General features: G+C 51.1%; 1 protein-coding gene and 1 long non-coding RNA gene across 3 annotated transcripts; one reads left to right on the plus strand and one right to left on the minus strand.

Moving 5' to 3' along the window:
- Positions 1–5888: 5888 nt before the first annotated feature.
- Positions 5889–7114, minus strand: LOC121062834 (olfactory receptor 14C36-like). Its single transcript, XM_040543099.1, has one exon. The coding sequence runs from the start codon at positions 7037–7039 to the stop codon at positions 5918–5920; it is 1122 nt and encodes a 373-aa protein (XP_040399033.1). The 5' UTR covers positions 7040–7114; the 3' UTR covers positions 5889–5917.
- Positions 7115–9700: 2586 nt separating this feature from the next.
- Positions 9701–11612, plus strand: LOC121062835. 2 transcript variants are annotated; one of them, XR_005815707.1, is made up of 3 exons: positions 9701–9764; positions 10743–10803; positions 11443–11612. It is a non-coding gene; the product is annotated as an uncharacterized LOC121062835 (long non-coding RNA). The 2 variants fall into 2 exon arrangements; XR_005815708.1 differs by having other exon boundaries at positions 9707–10481.
- The last annotated feature ends 7180 nt before the right edge of the window (positions 11613–18792 follow it).

An 18792-nucleotide genomic window follows, 5' to 3' on the forward strand; every position in this document is an offset into this window, starting at 1 on the left:
CTTGAAACACAGAGCCATGTTCTGATCACAGACACTCTTTGGGTGACCTCTAGCACCACAGCAGAACCCTTTGAGGGACATTTCTTCCTCTTCATGGCCAGTGCCAACCTTCCAATGTGCACTTTGTGGCAGTTTTTTTCTCTCCTGCTCTTTCCTACTACCACAGAAAGCTCCATCAGGGTGGAAACCACTCCTGAAGTAGGCATCCCAACCCATTGGCCTTCTTGCGGCCTGTCAGCCAACTAGGCAGAAGTCACCTCACCAGCATCTTCCAAACCATGGTCCTGCTGCTGGCCTTGCAGCTTCTTGCGTAGACACAACCAAGCCTTGCGCCGTCTGCTGTCCAATCATGTACTTGAACAGAAGGGACAGGACAACCCATATTCAGGCCTTCTTTCTGTCTGGGTCCTCCTGGGCATGTAGGCAGAGGGGATCCCACAGTCAGCATGCCAGCCAGGTGCCTTCTGCTGGCCTAGCAGGACCACTGGCAGATGTCAGCTGAAAAGTACAGATCCTAGGTTAAAGGTCAGCTACTTCAGACAGAAGTGACCTCACAGTCCCTTTCTGTGACATCTTCCTGCTGCTGCACTATCAACTGTGACACGTTCCTGCTGCTGCCCTATCAACTGCAGAGAGAGAAGTGACCTCACAGTCCCTTCCACAGTCACATTCCTCCTGCTGGGGAAGAAGATCCTGGGGCAGAGCTGAGCTCATCAGAGCATTCCCACCCATCTCCTCCTTGTGACCTACAAGCTGCTCAGATCCATGGCCCTTCACATTCACCTTTGAATGCCATTCAAAGTGCTTTGAGTGGCACTGAGATTTAGGTATTAACGTAACAGGTTAAAACAGGGTAAGGGCCTCACATGACTGCTTTAAATCAGCTTTATGGTGCGATCAACATTACCTGAATATTCTTACCTCTCCAAAATCGTTAGCTTCTGCTCCCCAAGCTCCTCTTTCCTCCCCCAAATCTCACATCTCTCCTGGCCAGGCTCCTCCTGCCTTCCCCATCTCAGTCATCTTCTTAGGGGCAGCTTTCTGATGGCTTTCACGAACTCAGAGTATCTGTCTCACCTCTGTTGGCTACTCTGTTCCTGAGAAAGAAGCAGCTCCTAAGCCAGCATGGAGAAGGACACAAAGGCTGTAGGAGCACCCTGCACAATGTGCCCAGCAGCTCTGCAACACCACAAAAGTGCGCTTCCTGCCTAGATGTTTTGGTTCCAGAATGGCTCCTGTGGACTCAGGGTAAGTTTTTCCATGGCGTCACGAAGGCTTTGTGTTCCCCCAGGCATCTGGGAGGCAGTGGCCCCCTCTGTGTCGAAAACTGAAAACAGCCCTGAAGGATGAATGAGGCAAAAGCTAAAACCTCTGACATAACAACACCTCTTCAAGACCTCTTCCTCAATGGGGCCTACCAGGTACTTAGGGAGAGAGGATCTCAAAAACAATGTGCAAAGCAGGTGCATCTGCTGGCCTACCATGGAGACCAGCAGATGTGAGCCTAAAGGCACAGATCCCAGCCAGGAGTCAAGGGATGACCTGTCAGCTACTTCAGAAAGAAGTCAACTCACAGGCCGTTTAACAGCGATTTGCTTCCTACTGCACTTAGAGCTTCTGAGGCACCACTGCTCTCCTAACACCACACCTACAAAACACCCCCTTCTTGGGCCAGAATCTGCCCAGGTACAAGTGAGCTGGCTGTGATCCTTCAAGCCCATGGCATTGCTGCTGGACTCCCAGCCTCTCTGACGCACAGCAGCCAGTTCCCTGCCACTCCTGTGGGGTGCTAGGGCAGGAGGGACCTTGCAGGCAATGTTCCAGCCCCGTGCCTGTTGGTGGTCTCTCAGCTCCTTGTGCACAGTGAAGATCACGCTTACGTCCAGGAGCCATGTGCCTGAAGGTGGCCTAGAAGACACTCAGGGGAAGTGCCTTCCCAGCCCCAGCCCCAGCCCCAGCCCCAGCCCCAGCCCCAGCTGGCGGTGCTGCTCTGCGGAGGGAGGGGGCTGTGGTGCCCTGGGCAGAGGGGCAATCTGCAGGGCCGTGCTGGGCAGGCTGGGAGGCAGACCCAGCTCATGGGGTCACTGCCATTGCCCCAGGGCTGCAACAAATCACTCGCCAGACTCCTTTGCTGGGGCTGCTGCGTGCCCTAGGGCTGCAGAGCTCTCCTCTGCCTGCTCACACCAGATTGAGCACTTGAGCTCTGGTCAGTCCACCTTGGACAGGCTCACACTCTGCAGTTGTCTCCCAGGCTCATATTGCCCCTGCAGATCACCTGGGCTCTCCTGGAAGCTCCTGGCTCCTTCCAGGGGAAAAATGAAAAAAAAAAAAAACTCATCCACCATCAGCACCATCATGTTCTCTGGATGTTCTGTGGAGCCCGAGTGTCTAGGAACTAGAAACATTCATCAGCTGCATGGCCACTAGCAACTAACAGGGAACTTGTGAACCAGCCCCAGATCCCTAAAAGTCCATGCTGGGACTCTGCTCTCACAACACTGAGCCCATCTGGAAAGCAGCAAAGCACAGAGCCTCTTTGGAGTCTCTTTGTTGGGCTTGTTCTTGACAACAACTTTGCAGGAAGGCCTCAGCCTTCAGGCAGTGCCTGGAGGAGATCCCCTCTTAGGAGGGAAGTGCTGCAGCAAGTGGAGGCCAGCTGTGCCACTGGCGTGCCCACTGCCTGTCCCTGCCTGCAGTCCCAGCACAGCCCCACAGCAGCACTGGCACCAAGCTACAGGAGCAGCCGGGCCTGACCCCACCAGCAGGGCTCAGCAGGAGAGGGCGGCAGTGGCAAGAGAGCAGCTCTGCAGGTACCAAGCGCTGGTGCTCCCTGGCCATGCTGTTGGGATGGGGCTCTTTTCCTCAGCACCCCTGCACACGGGCACTGCCCCTGCAGATCAAGACCAGGTCTCAGAGGAAGGACATCAGACAAAGAAGGCAGTGCAGGCTCCTTTCTTTTGTTTATGTTCACAGAGAGCGTGGCTCATTGTGTGCAGAGTCTTTGAGCTATGCTCAACAAGTAGATACTGAAATGGAAATGGGATGAATAATACAATTTTACAATACAACTATATAATACAATTGAATAATACAATTTTACATTGTATGAATAATACATGAATAATACAATTATTATTATTATAATTATAACAATTATTATTATTATTATACATGAATAATACAATTTTACGATACATCTCAAAGCACTCCATGATTCTATGATTTTGAAAGATTATACACCTTGAATGAGGGTCCTCAGGACTAGAAGAAAGCAAATCTTATTCTGATCATATAAGGAGGGCAAGGCAAAGAGTCTATGTCACAGAGAAAGTGATGGTGTCCTTTGTCTTGGAACTACTTCCTGACAAGGGATGGACAAGAATGTGATTGGGAGCAGTCAGCAGGAACTTACAAAGAGGAAAATGCACTTAATGCAGCCTTCCACTGTCATCAGGTGGTGGAGGCTGTAGATGAAGGGAGAGCAGTGGATGTTGTCTGTCCCAACCTTAGGAAAGTTTCTGTCACTCTCATAACACCCATATAAACAAGATGATGAAGTAGCAACCACATAGGTGGAAAGCGAGGTTGATTAAAAACTCACAGCCTGCCTGGGTTCACTGGGTTGTGACCAGTAGAAAAGAATCCAGCTGGCCCCCAATATTAGGACCAATAAACTCTGAAATGCCCATAAATGATCTGAGTGATGGCGCAGAGTGTACCCTCCGCAAGTTTGCTGATGATATGAAACTGAGGAGAGCAGCTGGAACACAAGATTTGGAAGGATGTAATCAAGCTAGAGAAATGGGCAGAGAGGAGCCCCAGGACATTCAGCAAAGGAACAAGAAGGAACAACACCAGGCAGCACTACCTGCTGGGGTCAACTGCCTGGAGGTGAACTTTACCAATAAATGACAGGGTTTTCTGGTGGACAACAACCTAAACATTATCCAGTACTGTGCCCTCACAGCAAAGAAGGCCACCAGCATTCTGGGCTGCACTAGTAAAAGCATTGATGGCACATTGCTGGAGGTGGTCCTTCCCCTCTGTTCAGCACTGGTGAGACCACACCTGGAGTGCTGTCTGGTTCTGGGGTCGCCATTAAGGACAAAGATAACTAGCAGGAAGGAATGTAGCAAAGGGCCATGAAGATGATAAAGTGACTGAACTATCTTTCATGTGAGGAGAGGTTTGGTTTGCTGGAAGTATTTAGCCTGGAGAAGGGAAGGCTCAGTTGAGATCTTATCAATGTGTCTAAGGTTGTGAGGGGAGGGAAGGAGGACAATATAGACATGGTCTTCACAGTGGTGCCCAGAGACAGGGCAAGAGGCTGTGGGCACCAAACAAAATGTTGTAAATTTCATCTGAACTCAGGAAAGTATTTCTTCACAATGAGGGAGGTCAAACATCAGAACAGGTTTCCCAGAGAGGTTGATTCCTGTCCATATATGGAGATACTCAGAATCCAACTGGAAATGGTCCTTAGCAGCCTGCTCAGGAAAGCTGGACTTGTGAGATCTTCTGGGACTCTTTCTTTCTCGAACAAATGTGTGATTAAGTCATTCTGGAATGTATTGCAATATTTCTGAGAACTTTTCTGTAGTGTTCTTGCACCCATTGTACTCCAGGTTCCCATGGGGCAGAGATTCATTTTGGAAATTACCCCACCCACCAGGTAACCTTGAGGACCATGGATTACGAACACCAGCAAGGCCTCAAAACACAGGATTGTCACGCACACTAATTCCACAGTCCAGCCCCTTGTCCCCTGACTCAGAAGGGACCTCTGGAGGTGTCCACTACCATCTTCTTCTCTGAGCAGTGATAGCACTACAGGTAGATCAGGTTAGTCAGTGCTTTCTGCAGCTGGGTTTTGAAAATCTCTGGGTCCATGACCAAGTGCTGATCCATTGTCTTGGTGGCTGTTCCCCCACTATAGACACTGATGCCAGCAGAAGGATGGAGCTGGTCAAATTTCAAAGATCAGCTCCCCTTGGGCAGTGGGGAATGGCCGTCCCTGTGCTCCCCACATGTGATCCCCAAGCTGTTGGTGCAATTGTGCAGAGCAAATGGGCTGCGGTGCTGTGGGGTCAATATGCATTGCTGTGCTGTCAGGGTGGGAAACAGACTCAGCCAGGTCTGGATCACTGGGTTGGACCAGGCAGAGGTACTTCACAAAGGGCGAAATGGATCACTCCCAAGTTTCCCTCCCCTCTGCCCGCTGGTTGCCCACTTCCTTCTCTGAGACTGCAGAGTCACAGGTTCCCTGTGAATACCTGGCTTTAGTTCTTCCCCTGTGGCTGAGCTCACAGTGGGAGATCTCTCACTTTCAGAGGGGCAGCAGTCACTGCCCACACCAGGCTCCGCTGTCCCTGGAGGTACCCTGGGCTCTGCAGGCAGCTCCAGATTCCCCTCCTGAAGGACATCATCTACGGGTCACATGTGGGAACAGCCCTGGCTATGTAATGCAGTGACCATTCGCTGCCTCTGCTGTCAGCAACCCATGGGTGAGTGTTAAATCTAGCCCTTGGTCTCTGACAGGTAACAATGCAACAATGAGCCATTCTCTCCTGAGCTGAAGAAGGAACAGATCCTTGTGGGGAGCAATTCTTCAGGCCTATTCTTGACACTGGTTAGGGAAGGAAAGCCCAGCCTTCAGTCAGTACACTCTGGTGATTCTGTTTTATTATGGAGATGTTATGCGGGAGTCTTCACTGACTCACAGTGTTAGATGCACATTTATACAGCTTCCATATGGGACAGAACAGGTTCATTCATTCACTGCACTAGGGGGAATCCAAATATTTATGTAGGAACACAAGAAACCCAAGTAGTCAAAATGACAACAAGAAAATATATATACATATATCTGCTAAGGACAACCGAAATACAAGCCTGGAAGGTGACGTACTAGGCTTCATTACTGTAGAGTGAAGGTATCTTTATGAGTACTGAAAAACATCCCCCAAATCAGTTTCCTAACTGCATCCTTCAGCTCCTTGTTCCTCATGCTGTAGATGAGGGGGTTCACTGCTGGAGGTATCACTGAGTACAGAACTGCCAACAAAAGATTCAGGGATGAGGAAGAGATGGAGGGTGGCTTCAGGTAGGCAAACATGACAGTGCTGATGAACAGGGAGACCACAGCCAGGTGAGGGAGGCACGTGGAAAAGGCTTTGTGCTGTCCCTGCTCAGAGGGGATCCTCAGCACAGCCCTGAAGATCTGCACATAGGACAGTACAAGGAAGACAAAACATCCAATACCTGAAGAAAAACAAAACATTATGAACCCAAGTTCTCTGAGGTAGGCATCAGAGCAGGAGAGCTTAAGGATCTGTGGAAGTTCACAGAAAAACTGGTCCAGGGCATTGCCTTGGCAGAGGGGAAGGGAAAAGGTATTGGCAGTGTGCACCAAAGCACTGAGAACACCAGCACCCCAGACAGCTGCTGCCATGTTGACACAAGTTCTGCTGGTCATTACGGTCATATAGTGCAGGGGCTGGCAGATGGCAACATAGCGGTCATAGACCATGACAGTGAGAAGATAAAACTCTGCTGTGACAAAGACAACAAACATAAAGACTTGGGTAGCGCATCCCAAGTAGGAAACGTCCCTGCTGTCCAAAAGGGAGTTGGCCATGGCTTTGGGGACAGTGGTGGTAATAGTGCCCAGGTCGAGGAGGGCGAGGTTGAGGAGGAAGAAGTACATGGGGTTGTGGAGGCGGTGGTCGCAGGCTACGGCTGTGAGGATGAGGCCGTTGCCCAGGAGGGCAGCCAGGTAGATGCCCAGGAAGAGCCCGAAGTGCAGGAGCTGTAGCTCGCGCGTGTCTGCGAATGGCAGAAGGAGGAACTCTGTAGGGAAGCTGCTGTTGGACATTTGCTGCCTCTGGCCATGTGGACCTGTAGATGGAGGAAGAGACAGAGTCAAGTTAGAGAGACTTCTCTGAGCAAAACACTCCTCATATACACAAATCACCATTCCCTGAGCTGAATGAGGAATGAGTCCACTCATTCTCCAACCCTCCCAACTGAATGACAGCATGCCTGACTGTTTCAAACAGACCTTGGGCACCTTGTTCCCATGAAGACACCTTAGGGCAGGGCCCAGCAGTCAATGTCAGAAAAGAAGCTTACACCCACCTGCACCCCAGACAAAGAGAGTAGGAGAACCGCAGACAGATGGAGAAATAAGAAAGAATACCACAACGCACCAACCTGTTGACAAAGGAAAATGTAGATGGGCATGTAGGGAAACCTTCAGGTTACCAATCTTCAATGCCACCTATGGAAGTGACACTGTAGGGAAGGCACTCTTAGCCTCAACGTTGTGCATCAACTTGCAGAACACAGGCTCCTCTCCTCTTCTGGAGGTCCAGCTGAGGAAGAGGTGGCTCATGCCCTAAAGCCCCTGAGGGCAGAGGTTGTGCTGGGTGGCAGAGGAGAGCAGGAGGTTGCTGCAGAGTAGGTGCCTGCACTGCAGGCCTGGCAGGGAGTGTCTGAATCCCCCCTCCCTTGGTGTTTTGGGCAGCAGCTCCCTCTCCCTCCCTGCTCAGGTCTCTGCTGCCTGGAGTTGTCCCTGCTGGCAGCTGCTTCCCTGTCCCCACATCTCCTCCCTGCCATTGCTCACACACCCTGTCCCACCAGCTGTGTGCTCAGGTCTGTCCTGCAGACACCTCCTATCCCAGGACACTTTTCAGGGGCAACTCCCCAAGTTCAGAGTCTAAGGACCAGCTCTAACCTAACAGAAGGTAACAAGAACTGGGGACTCAAGTGTCTTCATCATAATGGAAATATAAATTCCCTTCGTCGTCTGCCACCCAGTAAAGCAAGAGGAGAAATCTCAAAGCACAGAATGCATCTCTTCAAGAATCCCTTGCTCTGACATTTCTCTTGTGGAGTCCATTCTGAGATGCCCTGGGAGTGCTCTGCAGCTGTGAGCAGCCTACACCAGGCAGCAGCCTCTGGGCACCAGCAGGAACCTGCCCTGCCCTGCTGGGGGCGGGGGGGGGGGGGGGGTGCTCCTTCCATCTGCAGCTTCTCCCCGCAGCACCCTGGGCGTCTCCCCGAGCAGGCTGAGTGCTGAGCCTGGAAGGTGGCAGAGGCCCTGCCACAGCACACAACCCCTGGGGAACAGCAGGGACCCTGCTCTGCACCACAGCCCTGGCCACCCCTGCCTGCACCCCGGCTGCACCAGCCTGCAGCCGGCCCTGCAAGAAGGAACCCTCATGTCCTGTCCCTGAGAGCTTTGGCAGGTAATCCCTGCTCTGAACCTTGTCATTCTCCTCTTATCCAAAGAAACTCTGAGAGTCCTCCTGAAAGATTCCATAGGCTGTGGGATTTGCCAGAAAATCTGGAGATGGCACCAGGAACAAGAGCTGCGTTGCCCTGCAGCCAGAGACTTACCCTGTTCAGGGCTGGGAAGATTTCTCCTGCAGTGAGCTCTCAGCATCCCCACTCCACACTGCATTTAACATCTCCCTCCCTTCTCTCAGCTGCCCTTGTTCCCTGCAGGCAGTGCCCCCAGCCCTGCTGCGCTGTGCAGAGCAGCTGCTCGTGGGCAGAGCTGTCTCTCTGCAGTGCTGCCCGCTTGCCAGGAGCTCCCCTTGGGTCCAGGAGCCCAGCCCAGCTCAGCAGCACAGGGAGCCCTTAAGAAGTCCCTGGGTCTCCAGGTGGATCGACTTTGAAACTGACTGAAGCAGTCACTGATTTTTCTTCTCTGAGCTGGGGATGGACACTTACTTCTAGCGGTGTCTTTTTCCCTCATTCAAAAGAAGAGTTTGGCATGGGAATCTTTTCTTATCCCATTGTGAGACTGGACACCCACAAATGATGCAGGCTGCATTCCATCTCTTCCAAGCACTTGTTGTTTTTCAGGGGGAGGAAACTTTTTCACAGAAATGGAAATCCCTCTGTCTACACAAGCTACACAACCAATTTTGTGCCTCCACTATCATAGAACTACGGAATGGCTGGGGTTGGAGGGGACCTTAAAGACCTTCTTGTTCCAGCCCCGCTGCCATGGTCAGAGGCACATTCCACAAGACCAGGTTCCTCAAGGTCCCATCCACCCTGGCCTTGAACACTGCTAGGGAAGCAGGGTTCTACTTCTCCAAAGAACCTTTTCCAGTGCCTCACCAACCTCATAGTGAAGATTTCCTTCTTTAGATTTCATGTAAATTTTCTCTATTATATTTTAAAAGGATTGCACCTTGGAAGGGTATGGGATCTCCTGCAGATGGCAGCAGCAGGGACACTGCCTCTGACCTCCACTTCTCCATTTGCTGTTTTGGGGCCAGCCAAGCCTGGGCTGCTCTGCTGGGCTGGGCTGGGTTGGACTGGGTGGAGGAGAGGGAGGTGTGGAGAGTCGGGGAGGGTCTGGGCTGGGCTGGCCTCCTGGGAGAGGCAGGGAGGACTGGCAGAGCAGGGGCTGGGCTGGGCCCTTGTTCTCTAAAGGCTGCATGAGGAAACATGAGTCTGGACATGTGGGAGACCTTCTTAAGCATGAGCTGGTTGGCAGGCAGAGTACCTGAGGGATTGTGCAGGGCATCCCCTGCACTCACTGCTCCTAGGTGGGCTGGGAAGAGGACTCCTGAGCACAGCAGCTCCTTGTAGCACTGTGGATGCTGGCTGTGAGGTCACTTCTGTCCCAGCCCCTGGCTGGCCAACAGCAGGGATGCAGAGCCTCTGAGGCCATAAAGGCCATCAGAAAGCTGCCCCCAGCATGGTGACACATTACAGGAGGCCAGGGGAAAGCTGGGTGAATAAAGGTGGGAGATTTGGGAGAGATAAGAGGGACTTGGCTAACAGAAAGGAAAGATTTTGAAGAGTTAGGAGGGATTCAGGTAAGGCTGCTGTTGCTGCAACATTTAGTGGCAATAAATTCATGTTGGATACTGGCAATATTTCTAACAAGTAACCATAAATCCTAGGCCTACCCTTAAGTGCTACCTCTCATCCTGAAATGAATCCTCTGTAGTAATCACCAACCTCAAACCTTACCCTGAAGACAAAGCTCATAACCACTTAGACATAACCACTTAGTGTTTTTTACCCCATTGCTCACTGTAATCCACAGCCCTTAATTCCTAGCATTAAATTGCCTTAACCCTAGCCCTCACCCAGGCAGAAATTAAACCATAACCAAAAATCCAGCCCATACCCTAAACACTGAATGGGTTCCCAAAGCAGAAAACCAAAGCCTCTCCCTGAATCTCTGCCCAATCCCCAACCTGGGAAGGTACTATCTATTCCCTAAATCCAAATCTAACAACAACTAAGCCCTGAATCCCTCATTCCTGGACTTTAATAACCAAACTGAAGTGTCTTGCAGTGGTGGTGACTATGAGGTCACTTCTGCCTCTGGAGCTGCTAGGCCATCAGTAGGAGCATGGCTGGGCAAGGGACTGGGAGCAGGCACGTGGCTTGGTTGTCTATCTGAGGAGCTGAAAGGTCAGCAGGAAGGCCACATAGCTTGGAAGACCCTGGTGAGGTTCCTTCTGTCTGGTGAGATGACTGGCCACAGGAAGGCTGATGGGTGTGGATGCCTGTGTGAAGGATGGTTTCTGAGATGTTGGAACTTTCCTTGGTCATGGGAAACTGAGTGTGAGAGAAAACTTCCTAGAAATTGAGGCTTGGATGGTGGAGACAGGGCATGAGAGAGAAGATATATCACTGAAAGGGTAATGCTTTAGTGCCAGAATTTCCCTGGAGGTAATATGTTATCACTCTATGACACTATGTTTCAGGGCACAGCTGGAGAGGATACAGACATCAATGAAGGCACAGAAATGCTAAGCTGAGAGCAAGGTAGGAAAGCAAGATGCATGTTTTCAGCCTGCAGGGAAACGGGGATGGGTATGGGACATCATAGGGCAGCCAGTGGTGGAGATGGACAAGGGCACTGGCAGGGCTAGACTTAGCCAGGAAAACCAAGGTCTTGTCCCCTTGGCTTTGACAGTTCTCTCTGGCACCAAGGCCTAGGAGGAGACATGTTGTCCTATTAACAATGGGGCCTCATCACCTCTTTGCACATCCTGACAGAGGCCAGGAGGTGTCACACCACTATCTTTCACTTGGCTCTGCATAACCCACACCCTACTGCCTGAGGAAGAGCCTGGAGCCTCATGGGAGGGACAGGAGCTCTCTACCCAGAATTGGCATCAGGGTTTGGCCTTTCTGGTTGATGAAACAAAGCCAGGTTGCCTCAGAGCAACCTACAAAGTGCCTTGGCCTACCTGTAATCATGGCCTCCAATTAACTCATCAGTCTCCTCTCAGGAGCTGACGTTGTTGGACTTTGCAGAAGCTATACTTTGGGGTTTATTAAGACACAGCAAGCCCTGAGTGCTTCTTAAGGAGGTCTGGACAGGTAGGAGAAGCTTGACCCTTTATGGACATCTTTGCTCCTCATCTTCCAACCCCACTATTTCTGTCATTGCCCCACCAGGACTCGCATCACTTCTCCTGACATCAGACTTCTCCACTGAAGTCTGCAGTTGCACCTTGTAGATCCCTTGCAGCAACTCCCTCCTTAGAGAAACGGCTGCACACAGATACAGAATAATGACTCTTAAGCGCAAGTAAACAAAAATAAGGTATAATAAAGGTTAATAAGCAATAAAACGCACTGTTCAAGTGTATGCTAAGTCCAGGCTGTATCCAATGATGCTAACCTCCTTTGAGGGATAATCATGATTTTTTTCAGTAGGTTATGTAAAAACACAGCTCAGAAGTTGCCTAAAGAAACAGGGCACATAAAGAAAGGGGAATCTTTGATCTCCTCGAAGGTTAAAGCAGCAACTAGATCACAGAATCATCAAATCAAAGAATCATACAAGCATGGAATGTTCAGCATTGAAAGGGATTCAGTGATCATCTGATCCAATCCCCCTGCCATGGGTAAAAATCTCTTTCACTACATCAGGTTGCTGAAAGCCCCTTGCAACCTGACTTTGTACACTTTCAGTGATGGGTCATCCACAACTTCTCTCAGAAACTTGTTGCAGTGCCTCTCTACTCTCACCCAAAAATGTTTATTCCTTATACCCAACTTAAATCATCACCATTTCCATTGTCCTGTTAGTACCAACCCCAGCTTTTATTTCTAGGAGAGCTCATTCAGTCCTCTTTTCATTTTCACGGCCCTCTTTTGGATCCCCTCTAACAGGTCTATGTCTTTCTTGCACTGGGCACCCCAACACTGGATGCAGTACTGCAGGTGGGGTCTCATGAAACTAGAGTTAAGCAGGAGAATCACTACACTTGACCTCCTGTCCACTTCTTTCATGCATCTCAGTATGCTGTTGCCATACTGCCAGATCATATTTTTCATCCACCAATATTCCCAAGTGCTTCTCTGCAGAGATGTTCTCAATCCATTCATCCCCCAATCTACACTGAGATTGGGGATTTCCCTGATTCACATGCAACACATGTGAATCAACAATTTTAGGACTGTTTGCTTCTCAATTTTAAGCAAACGCAACCTACATAGATCTTTGCTGGGTGAACTCTTTGACTGATGAGGATATTTCTCTGGAGTTTCACAGAGAAACAAAATTTTTCTGAGGCCTGTAGCTCATCAGCTGAGATTTTCTCCAGATGAGACAGCCAGATGGGAGGAAGAAGAGGAAAGGGGCTTTTCTCTATCCCCACCACGGACAGTGACCCTGGAGGAATATGCACTAGGGAGTTTCCAAAGCAGTGAGCTGTTGCAGCCCACTGGGTGTTTCTTGGCAAAGGAATGAGGTGGGAAGGGCGAGGTCCAGCTCAAGGAGAGATACCATGCAGATGACAGTCTGTGAATAGGATGGGATGGCATAGCCTGGACATTCACATATCTCACATCTCAGCCAAGGATAGGGATCGTGTGGTTACTGCCACTTTTCTGATATCTTCCTCCTCCAGTTCCTGTGATGGCCCTACTTCGGAATAATCTGCCTCGTCTTCTTCTTCCTCCTTCCCCTTCTTAGCTGGAGTTTCTTCCCTTACTAACTGAGCTCACTTTCACATCCATTGTTTCATCTTTGATGTAGGGGTGACTGATACCAGCCTTTGGATTACGGTTGAGTGTGGCTCGGTAGGCATGAGTCAGGCTGCAACCCATTGCAGTGACTCATGTCTCTCTAGAATCAGCAGGATGACAGCCTACTTTTCCCAAATATTTTACTAGTTTTGCAGGATGTTGCACTTTTCTTGGGGTGCAGTTCCAAAACATTGGAGGTGCCCAGTGTCCTAGGTACTTGCCTGTACTGTCCCACGTGCCCTGCAACTCCTACCTGTCGTGCCTCGGTGCAGACCTCTGGGTGGTATTCTTCAATAGTTGTTTAACATCAAACAAAACCAGAAACACATTCAGGAGATGTAGTAAGAGGAACATGCTGATGTGAATATCCAAAGGATATTCAGAATTATCAAGGGCTATTGTTGCTGCTCCTACAGCGGGCATTTCATCATTCTCCTAGTCCCTGCCTTTGTATTCTGGGACTTGAGCAGTGTGGCTAGAGCTCTTGCCAGTGAAAACTGAGGCAAAAAAGTCATTGAGTACCTCAGCCTTCCCCATATCCCAGGTAACAAGGTCTCCTGTTTTCTTCTGGAGAGGGCCCACAATTTCACTAAGTCTTCCTTTTATAACCAATGTAACTAAAGATGCCTTTCTAGTTGCTCTTGTTGTTCCTGGTCAAATTTAATTCTAACAGGGTTTTAGCTAACCAGATCCCTGGCTGTTCAGACTGTTTCTCTGTATTCCTCCCAGGCTATCTGTCCTTTCATCCATCCTCTGTAGGCCTCCTTTTTCTACATGACTTTGTGCAGGAGCTTCTTGTTTGTGTATGCCTGCCTCCTGGCCTTTTTCTCTGACTTCTTCTTTGTTGAGATGCACACTGTGTAGTGGGTTTACGTGGCAAGCTTTGGGTAGCAGGGGGCCATAGGAGTGGCACCTGTGAGAAGAATCCAGAAGCTGCCTCATGTTAGATAAGGGGCGTGCTGCTGGCCAGACCTGAGCAAATAAGCGATGTTGTTTGTGTCTCTGTGAGAGCAGATTTAAGAAAAGGAATAAAGAAAGAAATGAATAAAGGAAGTAAAGGAAGGAAGGAAGGAAGGAAGGAAGGAAGGAGGGAGGGAGGGGAGGGAGGAAGGAAGGAAAGAAGGAAGGAAGGACGGACGGACGGACGGACGGACCTGCTGGGGAACGGCAGCTGAGAGATGAGGGAGAAACAGCCTTGCAGACACCAAGGTCAGTGCAGAAGGATGGGGAGGAGGTGCTCCAGGCACTGAAGCAGAAGTTCCCCTATGGCCTGTGGTGAGGACTATGGTGAAGCAGGTTGTCCCCCTGCAGCCCATGGTGTACCATGGTGGAGCAGGGTTCCATGCTGCAGCCCATGGAGGAGACCATGGTGGAGCAGGTGGACCTGCACTGAAGGAGGCTGCAGCCTGTGGAAGACCCCACCAGGGCAGATTCCGGGCCGGACCTGTAGCCCATGGAGAGGAGCCCATGCAGGAGCAGGTGACCTGGCAGGAGCTGCTGCCCGTGGGGGACCCAGGTGGGAGCAATTTGCTCCTGAGGGATGGACCCCGTGGTACGGAGCCATACCTGGAGCAGTTCTTGAAGAGCTGCTGCCTGTGGGAAGCCCACGCAGGGTCAGTTCGGGAAGGATGGCATCCCATGGGAGGGACCCCACGTTGGAGCAGGGGAAGAGAGTGACCGAGAAGGTCAGAAACGAAGCGCTATAGACTGACCACAGACCCCATTCCCCTGTTCCCCTGTGCTGCTCGGGGGGAGGAGGTGGAAGAGGGTGGATGGGAGAAGGTGTTTTGGGGTTTCTTTACTTTGTTTCTCACCTGTCTAGCTTGTCAGTAATAGGCAATAAATTTTACTATCTATCTCCCTACTCTGAGTCTGTTTTGCCCATCACAATAGTTTTTGAGCGATCTCCCTGTCCTTATGTCAACTCTTGAGCCCTTTGCATCGTATTTTCTCCCCCTTTCCCTTTGAGGAAGGGGGAGTGATAGAGCAGTTGTGGTGGAGCTCAGCTGCCCACCCAAGTAAAACTACCACAGCTTGAAAGAGGTGATCCTTGAAGACTAAGCAGCTTTCTCTTCCTTGGCCCCTCTTCCCTGAAGGACTTTGTCCAATGGGACTCTACAAAGGAGATGCCCCAAGAGGCCAAAGTCTGCTCTCCTGAAGTCCAGGGTAGTGTGATTGCTCTGCTCCCTCCTTGCTGCACTTAGGATCCTAAACTGCACCATTTCATGGTCACCGCAGCCCAGGCTGCCCTCGAGCTTCACATTCCCCACCAGCCCCTCCTTGTTGCTGAGAAGGAGGTCCAGCATAGCACTTCTCTCCGCTATCAATGGGAGAAGGAAGTTATCATTAATGCGTAACAGGACCTACCTGGATTGCCTATGCCCTGCTGTGCTGTCCCTCCAACAGATACCAGGGTGGTTGAAGTCCCCCCTGAGGACCAGGGCTTTTGAATGTGAGGCTGCTTCTATCTGTTTATAGAGGGCCTCACCTGCTGGTCTTCCTGATCAGGTGGCCTGCAGCAGACTCCCACTATAATGTCCCCTGTCTCTACCCTCCCTTTACTCCTGACACATCAGCTCGCTGTCAGATCCTCGTTCATCCCCAGGCAGAGCTCCATGCACTCCAGCTGCTCACTCACATAGAGGCCACACTGAACTGAACCAACTGAACAAGCTCCCATGGCTTTGTGGTGTGTGTGAGAGGAGCATCATCACACCAGGATCATCACAAGGATCAACGGTTACCAGATCAGGGTGAGATGCCTCAGATGGATCAGTGCCCCACACAAGGGTAGCTAACCACTCCTCATCCCTGCCTGTGTGTCCTATATGTTACTGGCCATGAACAGAGTTTTCCAGAGGGAACGTTTACACCTCTTAGTGACAATCAAACTCTCATAGGATTAACCATAATTCTGTACTCCATCTCTCTCCATTGTTTCAAGAGGGACATTTGGTGATTATTTCAGTTGACTTCATTATTTCAGTTGACGTCGAAGTATGTTCTGCCAAAGCGACTGTTGCCTTGCAGGAGCTGTCAGCCCTGGAGCCCCAGGGACACCTCAAGGGAGACAAGAATTAAAAACACAGTGAAACCTTGGGCTGGAACTGTGCTGCAGAGCTGGGCCGGGCTCCTGGGCCCAAGGGGAGCCCCTGGCAAGTGGGCAGTGCTGCAGAGAGACAGCTCTGCCCACGAGCAGCTCCTCTGCACAGCGCAGCAGGGCTGGGGGTACTGCCTGCAGGGGACAAGGGTGGCTGAGATAAGGGAGGGAGATGTTAAAGGCAGTGTGGAGGGGGGCTGCTGAGAGCTCACTGCGGGAGAAATCTTCACAGCCCTGAACAGGGTAAGTCCCTGGCTGCAGGGCAACACAGCTCTTGTTCCTGGTGCCATCTCCAGATTTGCAGGCAAATCCCACAGCCTATGGTATCTTTCAGGAGGACTCAGGACTCAGGAGGAGTTTTTTTGAATAACAGAAGAATGACAAGCTCCAGAGCAGGTATTACCTGCCAAAGCTTTCAGACGGACAGGACATGAGGGTTCCTTCTCATGGGGTCAGCTGCAGGTTGTGCAGCCGGGGTGCAGGCAAGGATGGCCAGGGCTGTGGTGCAGAGCAGGGTCCCTGCTGTGCCCCAGGGGCCGTGTGCTGGGGCAGGGCCTCTGCCGCCTGCCAGGCTCAGCACTCAGCCTGCCCCCCATCCTCTTCCCCTCCCCCCCTCCCCCCCCCCCCACCTCACCTCGCCGGGCAGGGCAGGACAGGGTCCTGCTGCTTGTGGTAGGCTGCTGCCTGGGGCAGACTGCTCACAGCTCCACATTACAGCCTAGACATCTCTGGAGAAGACTCTTCATGAGTATGATCAAAGAAGATGCTTAAATCTGTGCCTTTCTGTAGCTTTCTTTTCAGCATTTCGCTTGTTCATGCTGATAGGAATGCAAATACAGATGCCAGGTTTAGAGGAAGGTCTCAGATTCCTAAAGTGTCACTGTGAGGTTTACGAGGAACCTCAGCAACCATCAGCCTTCAGATAGGAATAACGTCACCCTTCTGGTTTCATCAGGGATTGTGTGAGGTGCCTGCAAACATAGTGTCCTGATCTTGGCTTGGATAGAATCAATTTCCTTCCCAGTAGCTGTTATAGTGCTGTGCTTTGGATTTAGGATGAGAAGAATGCTGGTAACATACTACTGAGCACTGCTTACACTGAATCAAGGACTTTTCATCCTCTGATGCTGCCCTGCCAGCGAGGTGGCCGGGGGTGCCCAAGAAGATGTGAGGGGACAGAGCAAGGATAGGTGACCCAAACTGGACAAAGGGATATTCCATACCATATCACATCAAGATTGGCACTAAAACCAGAGGGGTTCTTTTGGGTGTTACTGTTGCTCAGGGACTGGCTGGGCATCAGCTGGTCGTGTGCAATTCCTCTGTCTATCACTTCTCTGTGTGTCCTTTTCCTTGTGATTTTCCCCCCTTTACTTTCCTCTTAAAATGTCCCGATCTTGACCCATATGTTTTTTTTTTTGTTGTTGTTTTTTTTTTTGTTTTTTCAGATTCTTTCTCCCATCCCACTGTGGGGAAGTGACACCGAACGGCTGCATGGTGCTGAGCTGCCTGGAGGGCTAAACCACAACAGGTGGCGATGCCCCTGGGCTGCTCCCTGCCCCTGGAGGTGTCTGCAGGGCAGAGGTGAGCACACAGCACAGGGCATGGGGTCTGTAAGCCATGGCAGGGCACAGACTTGGGGACAGAGAAACAGTTCCCAGCAGGGACAGCTCCAAGCAGCGAAAACAAAGGCAGGCACCAAAAGGAAATATTTAAGCAAAATCCTGTGTCAGGGCAATACGGGCACCTCCTGCTGTGTCATGCAGTGCAGATCCCTTCCCCTGAGCAACCCCCCTCACCTCACCTCTCCAGTCCAGCTAGGAAAGGGGAAGCCTCGACCGAGTGCCCAGCTTTCCCTCTTCTTGCCCCTCTCCCCTACACCATCACTGTGTTTCTTCTCATTTCTCCACCTGCCTGTGCTGCTCTTGGTATTGTTGTTGGACCCTCAGGAGATGGCAGTTTCAGCTGCAGAGTCAGGCACTAACCTTGCGGCTCCCATCCCACGGATGTGTCCATGGAGCTGTGGTGTCCCAGCATTCCTCTAACCTGTGGGACTCTGGCAATGCAGATAGTGGGGGTGGGAAAAGACCTTACTCTCCCTTCACCAGATATACCCTCATTAGGACACCTGACTGAGTCCTTGAGATGTCCTTCCAAGTTGTGAGCTGCCCTCCAGACTGCAATCCCTCCCATAGCAGCTCTGCTTTACCTGATGGAGAAGTGTTGAAATGCTATGGGCAGGAAAAGGCTGTTGGGGTGGTGAAAGGAACTCCTTGGCTAGCAGTGGGGTGCTGAGACCTTGCTCAGGTACCTGGAGGCAGGGTGAGGCACTCAGTCATCTGCAGTGGATCTGCCTGTGCTCTCAGAGGTGTTTGGTTTCTTCTCAGGGGGACACAGGACTGTAATCCCCCTCCATATCAAGAAGGAGCAAGCACGGGACAGCTGGGAACAACACCAACGGACAAACCAACTTGCCTCACCCTGCACTGAGCCACTGCAAATCCTTTGCATCTCAGGACTCACAGGTGTTGAGCATGCGTGCCCCGGAAACGATCAGGATTTCAAAGCAAACTCCCCAGGGGAGATGATGGGGAGGGGGGCCCTGCTTCTCTTGGCATACTCAGGCAGCAGAAAGCATAACTCCAGGCAGGGAACTGCGGCAAGGTCTTGAC

The sequence above is a fragment of the Cygnus olor genome, assembly GCF_009769625.2.
Source record: "Cygnus olor isolate bCygOlo1 chromosome 31 unlocalized genomic scaffold, bCygOlo1.pri.v2 SUPER_31A, whole genome shotgun sequence".
In the NCBI taxonomy this organism is placed as follows: Eukaryota; Metazoa; Chordata; class Aves; order Anseriformes; family Anatidae; genus Cygnus; species Cygnus olor.

Coding starts and splice junctions, on each gene's coding strand:
- LOC121062834 (XM_040543099.1), bottom strand. CDS start 7,039: ATGCTGTCATTCAGTTGGGAGGGTTGGAGAATGAGTGGACTCATTCCT.